General features: G+C 52.0%; 1 protein-coding gene across 1 annotated transcript in view; it reads left to right on the forward strand.

The window, feature by feature from the left end:
• The first annotated feature begins 4,174 nt into the window (after positions 1-4,174).
• ERGIC1 (endoplasmic reticulum-golgi intermediate compartment 1) overlaps positions 4,175-12,465 on the forward strand; it is a 106,204-nt gene continuing 97,913 nt past the window's right edge. Inside the window, exon 1 of the mRNA XM_082650481.1 lies at positions 4,175-4,292. Coding sequence (XP_082506607.1) covers positions 4,273-4,292 — 20 coding nt within the window. The 5' untranslated portion in view covers positions 4,175-4,272. The remainder of the gene's footprint in view (positions 4,293-12,465) is intronic.

The raw sequence follows: 12,465 nt of genomic DNA on the forward strand, positions 1-12,465 counted from the left end.
CAGCAAGCTTTTAGGGCCATGTATTTGTTATCTGTTGCTGCCTAACAAATCACCCCAAACTTACTGGCTTAAAACAACAAACATTTGTCATCTTGCAGGATCCAGATGCAGCTCAGCTGGATGCCTCTGGGTCAAGGTCTCCCAGGAGGTTGCAGTCAAGTTGTTGGCCAGGGCTGCAGTCATCTCAAGGCTCAACTGAGGCTGAGGGATCCACTTCCAAGTTCATTCACGTGGCCGTTGTGAGGTCCCAAAAGATTCACTGTGAGCTTTCTCACGTGGGCCTCTCCACATGGCAGCTGGCTTGCCCAGAGCGATTGATCTGAGGAACAGCAAGAGTGTCCGAGACAGAAGCCGCTATCTTTCTATATCTTAGTCTTAGGTGCGACATGCCATCGCATCTGCCATCTTCTGTTCATTAGAAGTGAGTAAGTTCAGCCTACACTCTAAGGAAGGAGATTACACAAGGGTTTGAATATGAGGAGGTAGATTAATTGGGATGACCATGTTAGAGGCTACCTGCCACAGGTAAGGTATTATTATCCTTCATTTCATACTCAGACAGCCAGCTAGTTAAGCAATGTGTGCATGTCTCCCAGCTAGAGAGTCGTCTGACTGCAGTGCTTTACCATTTCACTAAGCCATATGGGAGCGAGGTGGAGGAAGACAGGGAGAAGGTGCTGGTAGAACAGCAAATGGGGACGGAGTCTTTATTAACTATCTACACTGTGTAACTGAATACCCACAACTTAGTAGCATAAAATAAACATTTATTACCTCACATAGTTTCTAAGAGTCAGGAATTCAGGAGCAGCTTAATTGAGTGGTTCTGGATCAGGGTTTCTCATGAGGCTGTAGTTAAGTTGTGGTCTGGAGCTGCAGCTTTGAAGATTTATCGGGGCTGAGGATCCATTTCCAGGATGGCTCACTCACATGGCTGTTGGCAGGAGGCCTCAGTTCTTTGCCACTTGGACCTGTCTCTAACCATGCTTGAGTATCTTTATGACACAGAAGCTGGTTTCCTCCAGAGCAAGTGACTCAGGAGAGCCTAAGCAGAAGCCTCAATGCCCTTGCTACCTAGCCTGAAGAGTCATATGCTGTCATCTCCGCAGTGTCCTGTTGGTTACCCAGCTTGGCGCTTTGCAACGTGGGAGGTGATTATACAGGGCATGGTAATATCAACCACTGGAGGCTGGAGGCTGGCTGCTATAGGGTCCTGGAAGATTAGTAATCCTAAAACTCACCTTTTAGTAAGTCAGTCCCTTGGTCAAAGAGATCCAGAGCTTTCCCATTTACTGTAACACAACATCTGATTTCCTTAGTTCTATCTCACGCTGTCTTTTGGGCTGATGGGCCATCTGGGACTGGCAGCTTGGTCTGCTTACAGACCTCAAGTGTCCCCACAGAGATCCTTGTTGATGTGCCCCCTCCCCATCCTGTCTATTCTGTGGCAACCTCTGGAAAACCTCCATTCGGCCTTTGATACATAGTTATTGTCCCCCCACCCCCCATGTGCAGGCTGTGGTTGGATGCTGGGATAAGACGGTGAGCAAACAGACATCCATCCTCCATGGAGAACTTCCAGTCAACATGGGGAGGTAGACACTAGCCAATTAATAATCTCTTCACAAACTGTGACAAATTCTCCCCCCAAAAAACCTACGGGTGGCATGTGAGCATATAATGGGGGACCTGGCCTACTCTGTACATGGTAGTTGAACCAAGCCAAGAAATTAACCAGGCTGGGCAGGTGTATTAGTATTAGGTTCAGGTGTAAGTGTCTGAAAATCCAGAATAACAGTAGCTTAAACAAGACATGTTTATTTCTCTCTTGCTTAGAAGTCTGGGGAGGTATTTGAGAACAGGCACTGTGCCATTCAGTGGCAGGGACCCAGGCTCCTTCTATCTTGTTGCTCTGCTCTGCATGGCCTTCAACACATGGGTCAGGATGGTGGCATCCACATCCTGGGCAGCCAGATGGACAAAAGGACACAGTGGATAATATCCACCAATGATCCCTGAAGCAGCCGCAAGATGCTTCCCTTTACATCTCAATGGCCAGAACTTAGTCACATGGCCACACCTAGCTGCAAGAGAAGCTGGGAAATACAACTCTCATTTTGAACACACTCATATGCCCAGCCAAAAACTCGGAGCTCCATCATCATGCAAAAAAGCAACCAATAGTCAACCCTCTCTTGCATTTACTCTGTGCCGGGCACTGTCCTAAGTCCTTGACACTCATCAACACATTTCATCCTCACAACAGATCTATGAGGATGGTACTATTATTGCCCCAATTTTACAGATGAGGAAACTGAGGTACAGAAGTAAAATAAGTTAGTAAGCGGACAGGCTAGAATGTGATCCCATGCAGTACGACTCCAGAGTATGGGCTCTGTTACTATAGTTAACAGTTATGAAGAAAGTGAGAATCTATTGGGAGACATGCACATTCTCTGTCCATATAGCAAGGTGCAAGGCAGAGATAGGAACATGCTCAAGAAAGAGCAAATGCAAAAGCCCCCCCGTCCCCCGCATCCCACCAAAGCAAGGTCCTTCATCGCAGCACCTCTCAAACTTAAATGTGCTAGTGAATCGCTTGGAGATCAGGCGAAACGCACACTTGGTTCAGTAGGTCTGGGCTGGGGCTGAGAATTTGCCCCATGGTGCCTAAGCAGTTGGTCTGTGGACCACCAGCAGACTGTGGACCACATTTTGAGAGGGAGGGCTCGTGGTCAAATTCCCACCACTCCATGACTCCCCTCCTGCACAGGCCTGGGCCAACAAACAGTCCTTTGGGCTCAGTGGCTACCCCAGGCCCCTTCAACCTTCTTGCTGCCCCCAGGTTTTGAGTTCTGGCTGAGATTTCCCTCTCTCTCCCAAGAGTGCCAGGCCCCTTGTTGAATGAATGAATGAAAAGGGAATGCTGGAGGGCAAAGGGAAGGAGAGCCAACTGGGTGTGTGGTCCAGGGGAAGAGCTTGGTTCACTGCCCACGCTCTACACCGGACCGGAACTGGCACCGTGCATTCTGAATTCTCCCAGAGGAATAGGTACCACCATTTCCCCCTATTTATAGATGAGGCAACTGCCTGCTGGCCCTGCTTTTTGAACACGAGCCCCCACCTTCCTCCCCTGGGGTTTTTCAAGCTCTTTGTTACCACAACCTTGGAGGTGGGGCCAACCATAGAGGGAAAGTTCAGAATGAGTATCCTCTACCTGGGTGTTGTGTTACAACTACCAACTCCTCTAACCCAGCAATCCCGGAAGGAGAAGCTGATGACCTGTGAATTTCGCAGAAGGAAACTAAGGCTCAGGAGAGGTCCCCGGTGGGCCAAGTCACAAGGCAGGTCTTAGTCTGCTGTCCTGAATAGACCGGGCTCGGAGCCGGCCCGGTGAATACCATCAGAATGAACCACAAATGAAAGATGCAAGCAGAGAGGTAGAGCTACCAGGCCAACCACAATAGCTTCAGGTGACGAGCCCTTACTAGGTGCCAGGCATCACACTAAGCAGTCTCCCAACTTTCTCATTTGATCCCCAGGAAAAAGCTCCTCCAGTAAGTGTCATCATCCTCTTTGTGCAGCCGTGGAAAGGGGTGTGGGCTCAGAGGAGCCAAGCATCTTCCCCAGAGAGGCACAGCAGGGACGTGGTGGGTCCCCTCTACAAATCTAGGCCTGCCTGCTTTCCTCCTTTCTTTCAGAGTATCAGGCCCTTTACTCAGAGTTAGACGCTGTGTGTAGCCCACATCTGGACCATTCCATTTAATTTTCACAACCCAAGGAAACTGTTTTACAAACGCAAAACAACAGAGGAGGCTCGGAGAGGCAGAGGGGTTTGCTCAAGGTCACACAGAGAGAAAGTGATGGAAAACACAGTGCGGGGGCTTGGAAGGAATGAACGCGGGAGTCTTTGGGTGCTCCCTTCCTCTGCAAGCCTCGACCCCCATCGCGCGCCCACCAAGGCCAGCCCCTCCCCCTCCCAGCCCCCAGCCCCCAGCCCCCAGCCCCTTAGGCCCCCAGGCCCTCAGGCCCCCGGGCCCCTTTAACAGGGCGGCGGAAGGGGCGGCCGGGGGCGGTGGCGGCGCCCAATGGGCTGCGCGGAGCGTCACTTCCCGGCGGCCGGAGGCAGCGGCGAGTGTAGAGGGCTGGGGGCGGCCGGCGGGGGCGGGGCGGCCGGCGGAGGCGTTGGCAGCGGGCTGGGACCCACGCGGCGCCGCGGCCCACCTGGCCTGCAGGGCTCCCACCCCCGGCGGCAGCGGCGGCGGCGGCACGATGCCCTTTGACTTCAGGAGGTGAGTATGGCTACCCCGGCCACCGGGGAGCCCCCTCCGCGGGCGCGGAGGATGCTTGAGCACGCCGCGGACCCCTCCCGCCTGGAACGCAAAAGCGGCCCTTCGCCCTGTGCACGCCTCGGCAGGCCCTCGGGGACGCCGGGCTGGCCCCCATGCAGCACACAAAGCCAGCTGGAGCCTCGGAGGGCCTCCTCGTGCAGCGGGAAGCGAGGCCGCCCACCTCTCGGGCCGCTCCGCCCCTTCCCTCCGCGGAGCCCCCTCCCCAGGCTGCCTCGACACCTCGCAAACTCGCATCCCCTTCCCCCCATGCTGGGAAACAGGTTTCCTCCCTCCCCTAGTTAGGAGCAAACAAGCCATCCCCTTCGTCTTCTCTACAGAGCCTCCTCTCGTGAACCCCACCCCAGCTGACAGGTGCGTTCAGGGCACCTCGGATGAGCCCCCAGGGATCCGCAGGGGTGTGCAGACCCATCCCGCCAGACAGCTGCTGGAGGGTTTCAGGTTTCCATAGGCTCAGACTCTCCCTAACTGGGCCGAACCGGAGGCCTGTACCTCAGCCAGTCCTGGTCCTGTGTTCTGGGCGTGGGGGCTCCATGGGGGAGGGGAGGAGGTAAGGGAGCTGTGGGCAGGACTTTGCAGAGAGCCTAGCCTGATCTGCCCTTGGCTTTCTACAGTCACCACAATGGGCCCTTTGTGGGGTCCAGCCGCCTCATGGTTCACGTTGTGTTGGGCTAGGCCTTCTGGAAGGGGGGGGGGTCTACATCCAGACTTTCCCTTGAGGTATGGAGCCCCAGGGGATGCCCTGGCCTGAGGCAGCCACACTGTGGTGTATAGCCCGAAAAATAGCTGGGCTTTAGTGGGGAGGAGCTGGATCAGAATCCTGGCTCTGCCTCCTCCACTGAACAGCTTGGTATATTCTAGAAGTTAGGGGCGAAGGCTTTGGGTTCAGACCTCCCCTTAGCTGCACGGCTTGATGACTTGGGCAAGTGTCTGAGCCCTCTCAGTATCTCTGTGTCACCACCTGCAAATTGGGGCTAAAAATAAAGTCCCACCTGTGAGGGCTGAATGCATGAGAAGAGCTTGATTCAGAGCCTGGAGGGGTACAGAGCTCAGAAGCGGGAGGTTAGTGGACCAAGCAGCCTCTGCATGAGGCCACTTCCTCATCCACAAAATAGGGATTCCGGTCCCTGCCAGCTCCTTCCCTCCCTACAGGTGTGAATGAAGTCAGGGTAAAGCGACAGCCTTCCTGGGGAGAAAAGCCTGGCAGTGACCCCCATGGCATGTGGACATGTTGGAGTGTAAGCATGGAGAGAACATTGGCCTTGGAACTCTTGCACTGGCTGACGTGGTACTCAGCCTGCCCTGGGCACCATTGCCATCCCACAAACAGCCTGCCCCTTCCATGCAGCCCTGGGGCTGGCACCAGGGTCTCAGACAAATGTTTGCAGACCCAGGGCATTTTCATACAAGGAAAACCCCTGTGATGGAATTCAGGGGCAGTCCTCGTACCGACGGTTAACATTCAGGACATGAGAGAGCTGTAGCTGGCACATTGATTCCTGGTTCCATAAAGCCTCCCCTTACCCAGGCTGATAATTCCTGCCCTCATCCCGCATCCCTTTGTGATTCAGTAGGTTCCAGTGATTTTGACCTTATTGGGGAAGTCACTGCTTTCGGGCATAGAATTCACTCACCCTGCACCTAATCTTCCATTGTAGGAGGAGGAAGTTGAGGGCTGAGGGTCTTGCCCTGGACCTCATGGGACCTAGATTGAAGGATGGGCCAGGGTCGCAGGTCACGCACAGCTCCTGACCTGGTGCCCCTTGAGTTGGAGGTTTGGAGTGTCCATTGGGGCCCCAGCTTAATGAGGTGTTTTAATCAATTTCCTTGAAGGCTTGTGCCACCACAGAGCAGTGAGAATGGATTCAGCACTTCCCATTCACACCTGGGAGGACGAGCCTTCTTAAGACGTGTTCATTCCAGGTCTCAGGTTCTAAGGAAGGGTCCACTGTACGCGCACGTCAGTGTTCATTGATCAGACATTTACTGAGTGTGTGCTCCGTGCTCAGCCCTCCGCCACGTGCCCCACTGCAGAGCTGGGTGACATGTGACTCGTTTGCTCAGGGCTAGGCAGTGGTGAGCTGGTGGAGCTGGGATTCGATCTGGGGACTGTTAGCTGCAGAGCCTTCGCTGTGGGAGAAAAGGGAGGTCTTGGCGGGTCCCACAGCCTCGTCCGATCTCTTAAAAACCATGGGGACATGGAGAGGGGCATGCTCTGGTTGAACCCCCCCTCTCCCAGTTCGAAGCCAGGGAGAAGACCAGGCTTCCTGATCGTTTTGCTCTCCTTAAGACAGAGCACTATCAGGAAGGGGGAAAAAGGAACCTCTTGCTCTTTCTTACCAGAACTCCTTGTTTTCCTAGTGCCTGTGGGACCTCGTGCACCTTACCTCCTGTGTGCTTTCCTGTCTGTGAAATGGGGATGAGAACAGTACCCGTTGTCGAGAAGATTAACTGAGCCAGTGTGTGTAAAGCATTTAGATACAGAGTATGCACCCAATAAATATTGGCCACTCTTTTCATTATTTGTGTTATTTCATCGAAGCACCTATGTTGCCTAACACTGTATAATTCACTTAATTATTTCATGCTTATTCTCTTTTTTCCTCCCATGAAAACGTGAGCTCCCTAGGGCAAAGATCTTTATCTGTTTCATTCACTGTTGTAACTCCAGGGCCTAGAACAGTGCCAGGGCCACACTCGCCCCCGGGATATGTCTCTCAGAGTCTGTCAAGGAAGGCAAGGGCATGCTGTGATTTGATGTGCCAGTTCTTCCTTTACTGGGAACTTTTTCAGCTATGGGTGGTTAATTTTCCCCCTTCCTTCCTTGAATGGGCTCTTCTCTCAGTTGTAGTTGGGGGTGGGGAATAGGCCGAGTATAGAGGTGGGACCCGAGGCCTTCCAAGATGACTTGTGTTTGTTTTGCTCCTGGTGCATTGTTTCATTAATCCCTGGACCTTGCAGTGGTGGAACCGGCCTTGTGACTCGGTTCCGCGGGCGTTGGCCCTGCCCGGACCCAGTTCCGGCTGGCAAGGGCCAGAACACCTGCTGTCTCTGGCTCAGGCCGAGGGTGGGGGTGGGGGGAAGGTAGGGGCATTTCCTGCAGCCCAGGCCCAGGAGAGCCTGAGCGCGGCTTTCAGGCACGCAGAGATGGCCGGCTCCCCGCGACGCAGCCTCTGAGTTGAAACCCCAAGACCGGGGGTGTGCTGCTGTCCTGTCACTGACCATCTGGGCCCTGGGACAGTTGACTTACCTTCTCCGAGCCTCAGTTCCTTCATTTTAAGGAGAAGATGGCAATCTTCATTGCCTCACCTTGTAGGGTAGATGTAGGGGCAAGTGAGGTGTCCCTGCAGGGTACAGCCGGCTGCATAATTTGCGGGGCCCAGTGCAAAATGAAAACGCAGAACCCCTTGTTGGAAAAGTATTACGAATGTCAGGACGGTGACAGCAGAGCATTAGACTAAGCCTAGACGCACGCTCTGAGCACAGGGCCCTGTGCGACTGCACAGTTCACACGCCTGTGATGCCGGCCCTGCCGCAACGCCTTGGTTCAGCCTCCATCGCCTCTCAGTCTGGCCTTCCAAGTGGTCTCTCATCTCCAAGAGACCCCAGATCTTAGAACCCCAGGGGAGCTTTCCAAAGTTGACCTGATTTTTTTCACATTCTGGTTTCAACCGTCAAGTGGGGCCCATTGCTCTGATCAAGTATGATTTCCTTAGCTCCCTATGCGGCCTTGCCCCGGGGGGGTCCCTGCAGCCCCCTCACTCCCTGTGCCAAGGTCATCCCCGACCACCAGTGCGGGCTCTGAGCACATAATCAGAACTCAGCAGATAGTACAGTGGCTTATGTGAGTGCCTGTATTTCAACCTTACCTCATTCCAGAAAGATCTTGGGGAAGTTGACGGAAACACGTACTTTACAACAAATTATAAAAAAATATAAATAGACTTAAAAATCAGGGCCAAAGGGAAATAAAGAACAGACTGGAGGAAAAATTTGAAAATCAAGCCAGCATTTCACATTTATTGAGCACTTACTAGTGCCTGACACTGTGGTAAGGGTCTTACCTGTGCTCATTTAATCCCACACCAACCCTGCAAGGCAGACACTGTTGTTATCCCACTCTACAGATGAGCCAGTGGAAGTGCAGCAGAGTTAAGGGACGTGATGGGTCAGCAGAAGGCACTGGGGTTGGAATGCTGTGCTTGTGCTCCGGAGCCCCACTTGTATCCTATAGGCTCGTCTCTAAAGCTTTGCCCTTCCATTCACCGAGTTCAGAGAGAACTGAAACCCCCTCTAATTGGATTCCTTGGCTTTCTCATCTCTAATCCTTTCCCAGTAGTGCTCATTAAGAAGCTTAAAGTCATCAGCCTTTATATTTTTATTTATTTTTTAACTAGACTCATGCGGTCTGACACCTGATTCTGAAATTGTCTTTAAAGGACCCTCACTATGGTCTCACAGCAATTTAGAGCATCTCATTCTGGAGGGTCCAGGTTTTCCCACTCCGGCCACTGGGGCTTTCGAGTGTAGAGCATATGTTTAGCTTCTCGTCTGGATGTGGAAGGGGATGGAAAAATCTCTCCTCCTGAGGCGGTTTGGATTCATTCCTGATACCATACTATCTTGAGACTGGGCTTTAGCCAGCTGTGGCCTCGTTAAGTTCTGTTTCCCATCTGGTAATCCTTTCATTTTTTATTTTGGAGTTGCTCCTGGGGAGTTTTCATCAGGCACTGGAGAGGCAGGCAGGGTGTGAGGAGGGCATTTGGGGTGAGGCTTACCCACCACCTCTGTATCAGTGAACATCAGCTCTGCTGTATGTTAGAATCACTGGAGGAGTTTTAAAAATCCCCAAACTCAGGTGGTGCTCCAGACCCAGTAATCAGGATCTGAGGGTGGGGGACTCGGGCATCAGTATTTTATACAGGTCCTCACGTGATTCCAAGTGTACAGCTAAGATTGAGAAGACCTCTCTAGATCCAGAGAACCCGTATTTATCAGGCCGAGAGCACAGGGGCAGCCAGATGCCAGAGTGGGTCTTTGGAGGGGAGGTTGGGGAGTAGAGTCTGGTCCCATCTGTCCCCCCCTGCAAGCACATTCCCTCTGGGACTGTTCTTCACTAGTAAAGCTGTCACTAAGGCAGGGCAGTGGTGGTGGCGTCACCTTCCCATGGATATCCTTGCTTTTCAAAGTGTGGTTCCCACACCAGCAGCTTCAGCGTCACCTGGGAGCTTGTTGGAAATGCAAGATCCCCTGGTGATTTGAATGTACAGTAAGATTGACTAACTCAGCATCTCCCAGACTGTGCCGCTCCATAACGAGTCCCCCATTTGGAGATCCACAGCACGTGTATAACTTTCTAAAGGCTCTGAGAAGGCCTGCACAAAAGGAACCTGAGTCCCTTAGCCCGGCTTTTGCCAAACTTACTATCTAAGCCACCCTTGTTCTTCATGGGGCGGCCAGTACCATTTCTCAGAATATCATTTGGGAAACAGCTGTAATTGTTCCTTTAAGAAAGTGGTAATTAGCCTAATTGTCTGTTGTCAACTTTAACATTTAGGTCTGTTAACTTAATTACATTGGTGTCTATGCAGGAAAAGTACAGAATGGGAAAAAAACCTGCCAACACTAGCATGTATTGGTTTTTAAAAGTCTTGACCCCTGGGAGAGGCAGGAGGAACTCAGGGTTCCCTGTACTACCAAGAACTCGGGGATACGTAAGGCGCTTTACAAATCTTCTCATCCTCTGAGTGGGCATTATTCCTATTTTACATGCAGGGAAATTGACCCCCAGAGATGCTGGGTCACATAGCTGGTGCCTCTAGGGGTCCCTGGGGGACCAGCACACACACCTGACAGTAAAATCCTCCCCTTGAATGCTTCCTTCTGGAATCTGCTGGGCAGCCCAGCTGGACAGGAAGCAAGATCCGTTTGAAAGGGACTGAATGTTCTGTTTATCCAAAAGGTGGAAACCCTATTTGAGATGAGAGACCCGGCTGTTACCAAACTTTAGTCACAGGTCCCTGAACATTGGGTGCTGGTGATGCTTTTCTCTCTCGAGTTGCCATCTGGGGCTCGAATTGCTCTGGAGGAGGAAAGGAGGCAAGCCGAATCTTACTAGTAATGCCTGATGGTTTCTCAGCTGGTGATGTGTTACACTCTGTGCTGGGCATGTTATTGGACTTGAAAGTCACACTGGCTCCACGAGAGAGATACGATTATTAGTCATTTATTTTTCTATATTTTAGCTTCTTTTTTTTTAGATGACTATTTATTTATTTATTTTACCTTTTTAATTAACATACAATAAAAGTGGCCTTTTTTGGTGTATTCTTCTGTGGAAGTCAAGACTTTACATCGTGTAACCACCCCCGCAGTCTGGATACAGAAGTTTCATCCCTCCAAGAAACTGTAATGCTATCACTTTATAGTCATACTATTAATTCAATTTTTTAAAATTGTGCTAAGAACACTTAAGATGAGATCTACCCTCTTGACAGATTTTTTTGTTGGTTTTTGTTTTTTTTTTTTTCGGTACGCGGGCCTCTCACTGTTGTGGCCTCTCCCGTTGCGGAGCACAGGCTCCGGACGCGCAGGCTCAGCGGCCATGGCTCACGGGCCCAGCCGCTCCGTGGCATGTGGGATCCTCCCGGACCGGGGCACGGACCCATGTTCCCTGCATCGGCAGGCGAACTCTCAACCACTGCGCCACCAGGGAAGCCCTTGTTGTGGTTTTGATATGCCTTTCCCTGATGATTAGCGATGTTGAGCATCTTTGCATATACCTGTTGCCATTTGATTGTCTTATTTTGGGGAACTGTCTATTCAAGTTCTCTGCCCAGTTTTAATCAGGTTATTTGGTTGTGGGGTTGTTGTTGTTGTGTGTTTTGTGTGTGTGTGTGTGTTTTGCTATGAAGTTGAAGGAGTTTCTTATGTATTTTGGATATTAACCACTTTCCAGATACATGGTTCGCAAATACTTTCTCCCAGTGAAAAGGTTGCCTTTTCACTCTGCTGATTGTTTCCTTTATTAATTCAGTTTTAAAACAGGAAGCCGGGCTTCCCTGGTGGCGCAGTGGTTGGGAGTCTGCCTGCCGATGCGGGGGACGCTGGTTCATGCCCTGGTCTGGGAAGATCCCACATGCCGCGGAGCGGCTGGGCCTGTAACCCATGGCCGCTGAGCCTGCGCGTCTGGAGCCTGTGCTCCGCAATGGGAGAGGCCCCTGTACCGCAAAAAAAAAAAAAAAAAAATCAGGAAGCCAAGGTTCAGAGCTGGGAAGTGAACTGGCCCAGGGTACACAGCTGAGGAAGTACAGGACCGGGACTTGAACTTGGGTCTGTGATTCGAGAGCCAGGGTACTTCACCATGGTGCTCTTCTGCCTCGCGGGTACCTTGACATTGTCGATTTTTATGACTGTCCACCAGGTCTCCACTATCATTTTCTCTCTTGCTGTCACATCAGGAGCCACTGACATGTAGAATTTAACTAGAATGTCCCTTGACTACTTTGGAAGAAATCTGATGATATTTGGCTTGTTTTGATGTTTTGCTGAGTCCAAGGGTACCTTCATGGTGTGGAGCAAGTGTCTCCAAATCTTCAGGGGAAAGTGCTAGGTCGTGGGCCACCCTTTCAGAATGTCCTTCTACACTGCAAATTCCTCCGAGGGCTGCCTTGACCTGTAAGCTTCCATTTTCCTCATCTGCAAAGTGGGGTGCTCATACGTCCCTTGCAGGATTTTTTTGAGGATGGGATGAGCTCGTGTGGAATGTGGGGCCGTTTCACTCGTTGTGGCCTTCCTTGGCAGCATTGTCCCCGTGCTCCTCGCCGAGCTCTGCTAGACCTGAGCAGAGGGGCATTTGGGGGGTGGACATGGTAAAGCCGGGGCCCCTTGGGTTTGCAGGACCAGTGATGCGCTCCCGTGAGAACACCTGGGGCGATTCAGCCCAGAGCTGGGCTCCCCTCTCTAAGTGGCACCCACACGGTGACCCCAGACCCCAAGGCATTAATCTCTGGTGGGAGAGAAAACGGTCAAATGGTCACATACCCAGATGTCCCCAGGCCCTGGGCAGGTATCATGGGGTTGGGGACAGTTGGGTGTGCCAGCTGGGCCCATCAGA

Source organism: Grampus griseus (assembly GCF_964374135.1).
Source record: "Grampus griseus genome assembly, chromosome: 3".
In the NCBI taxonomy this organism is placed as follows: domain Eukaryota; kingdom Metazoa; phylum Chordata; class Mammalia; order Artiodactyla; family Delphinidae; genus Grampus; species Grampus griseus.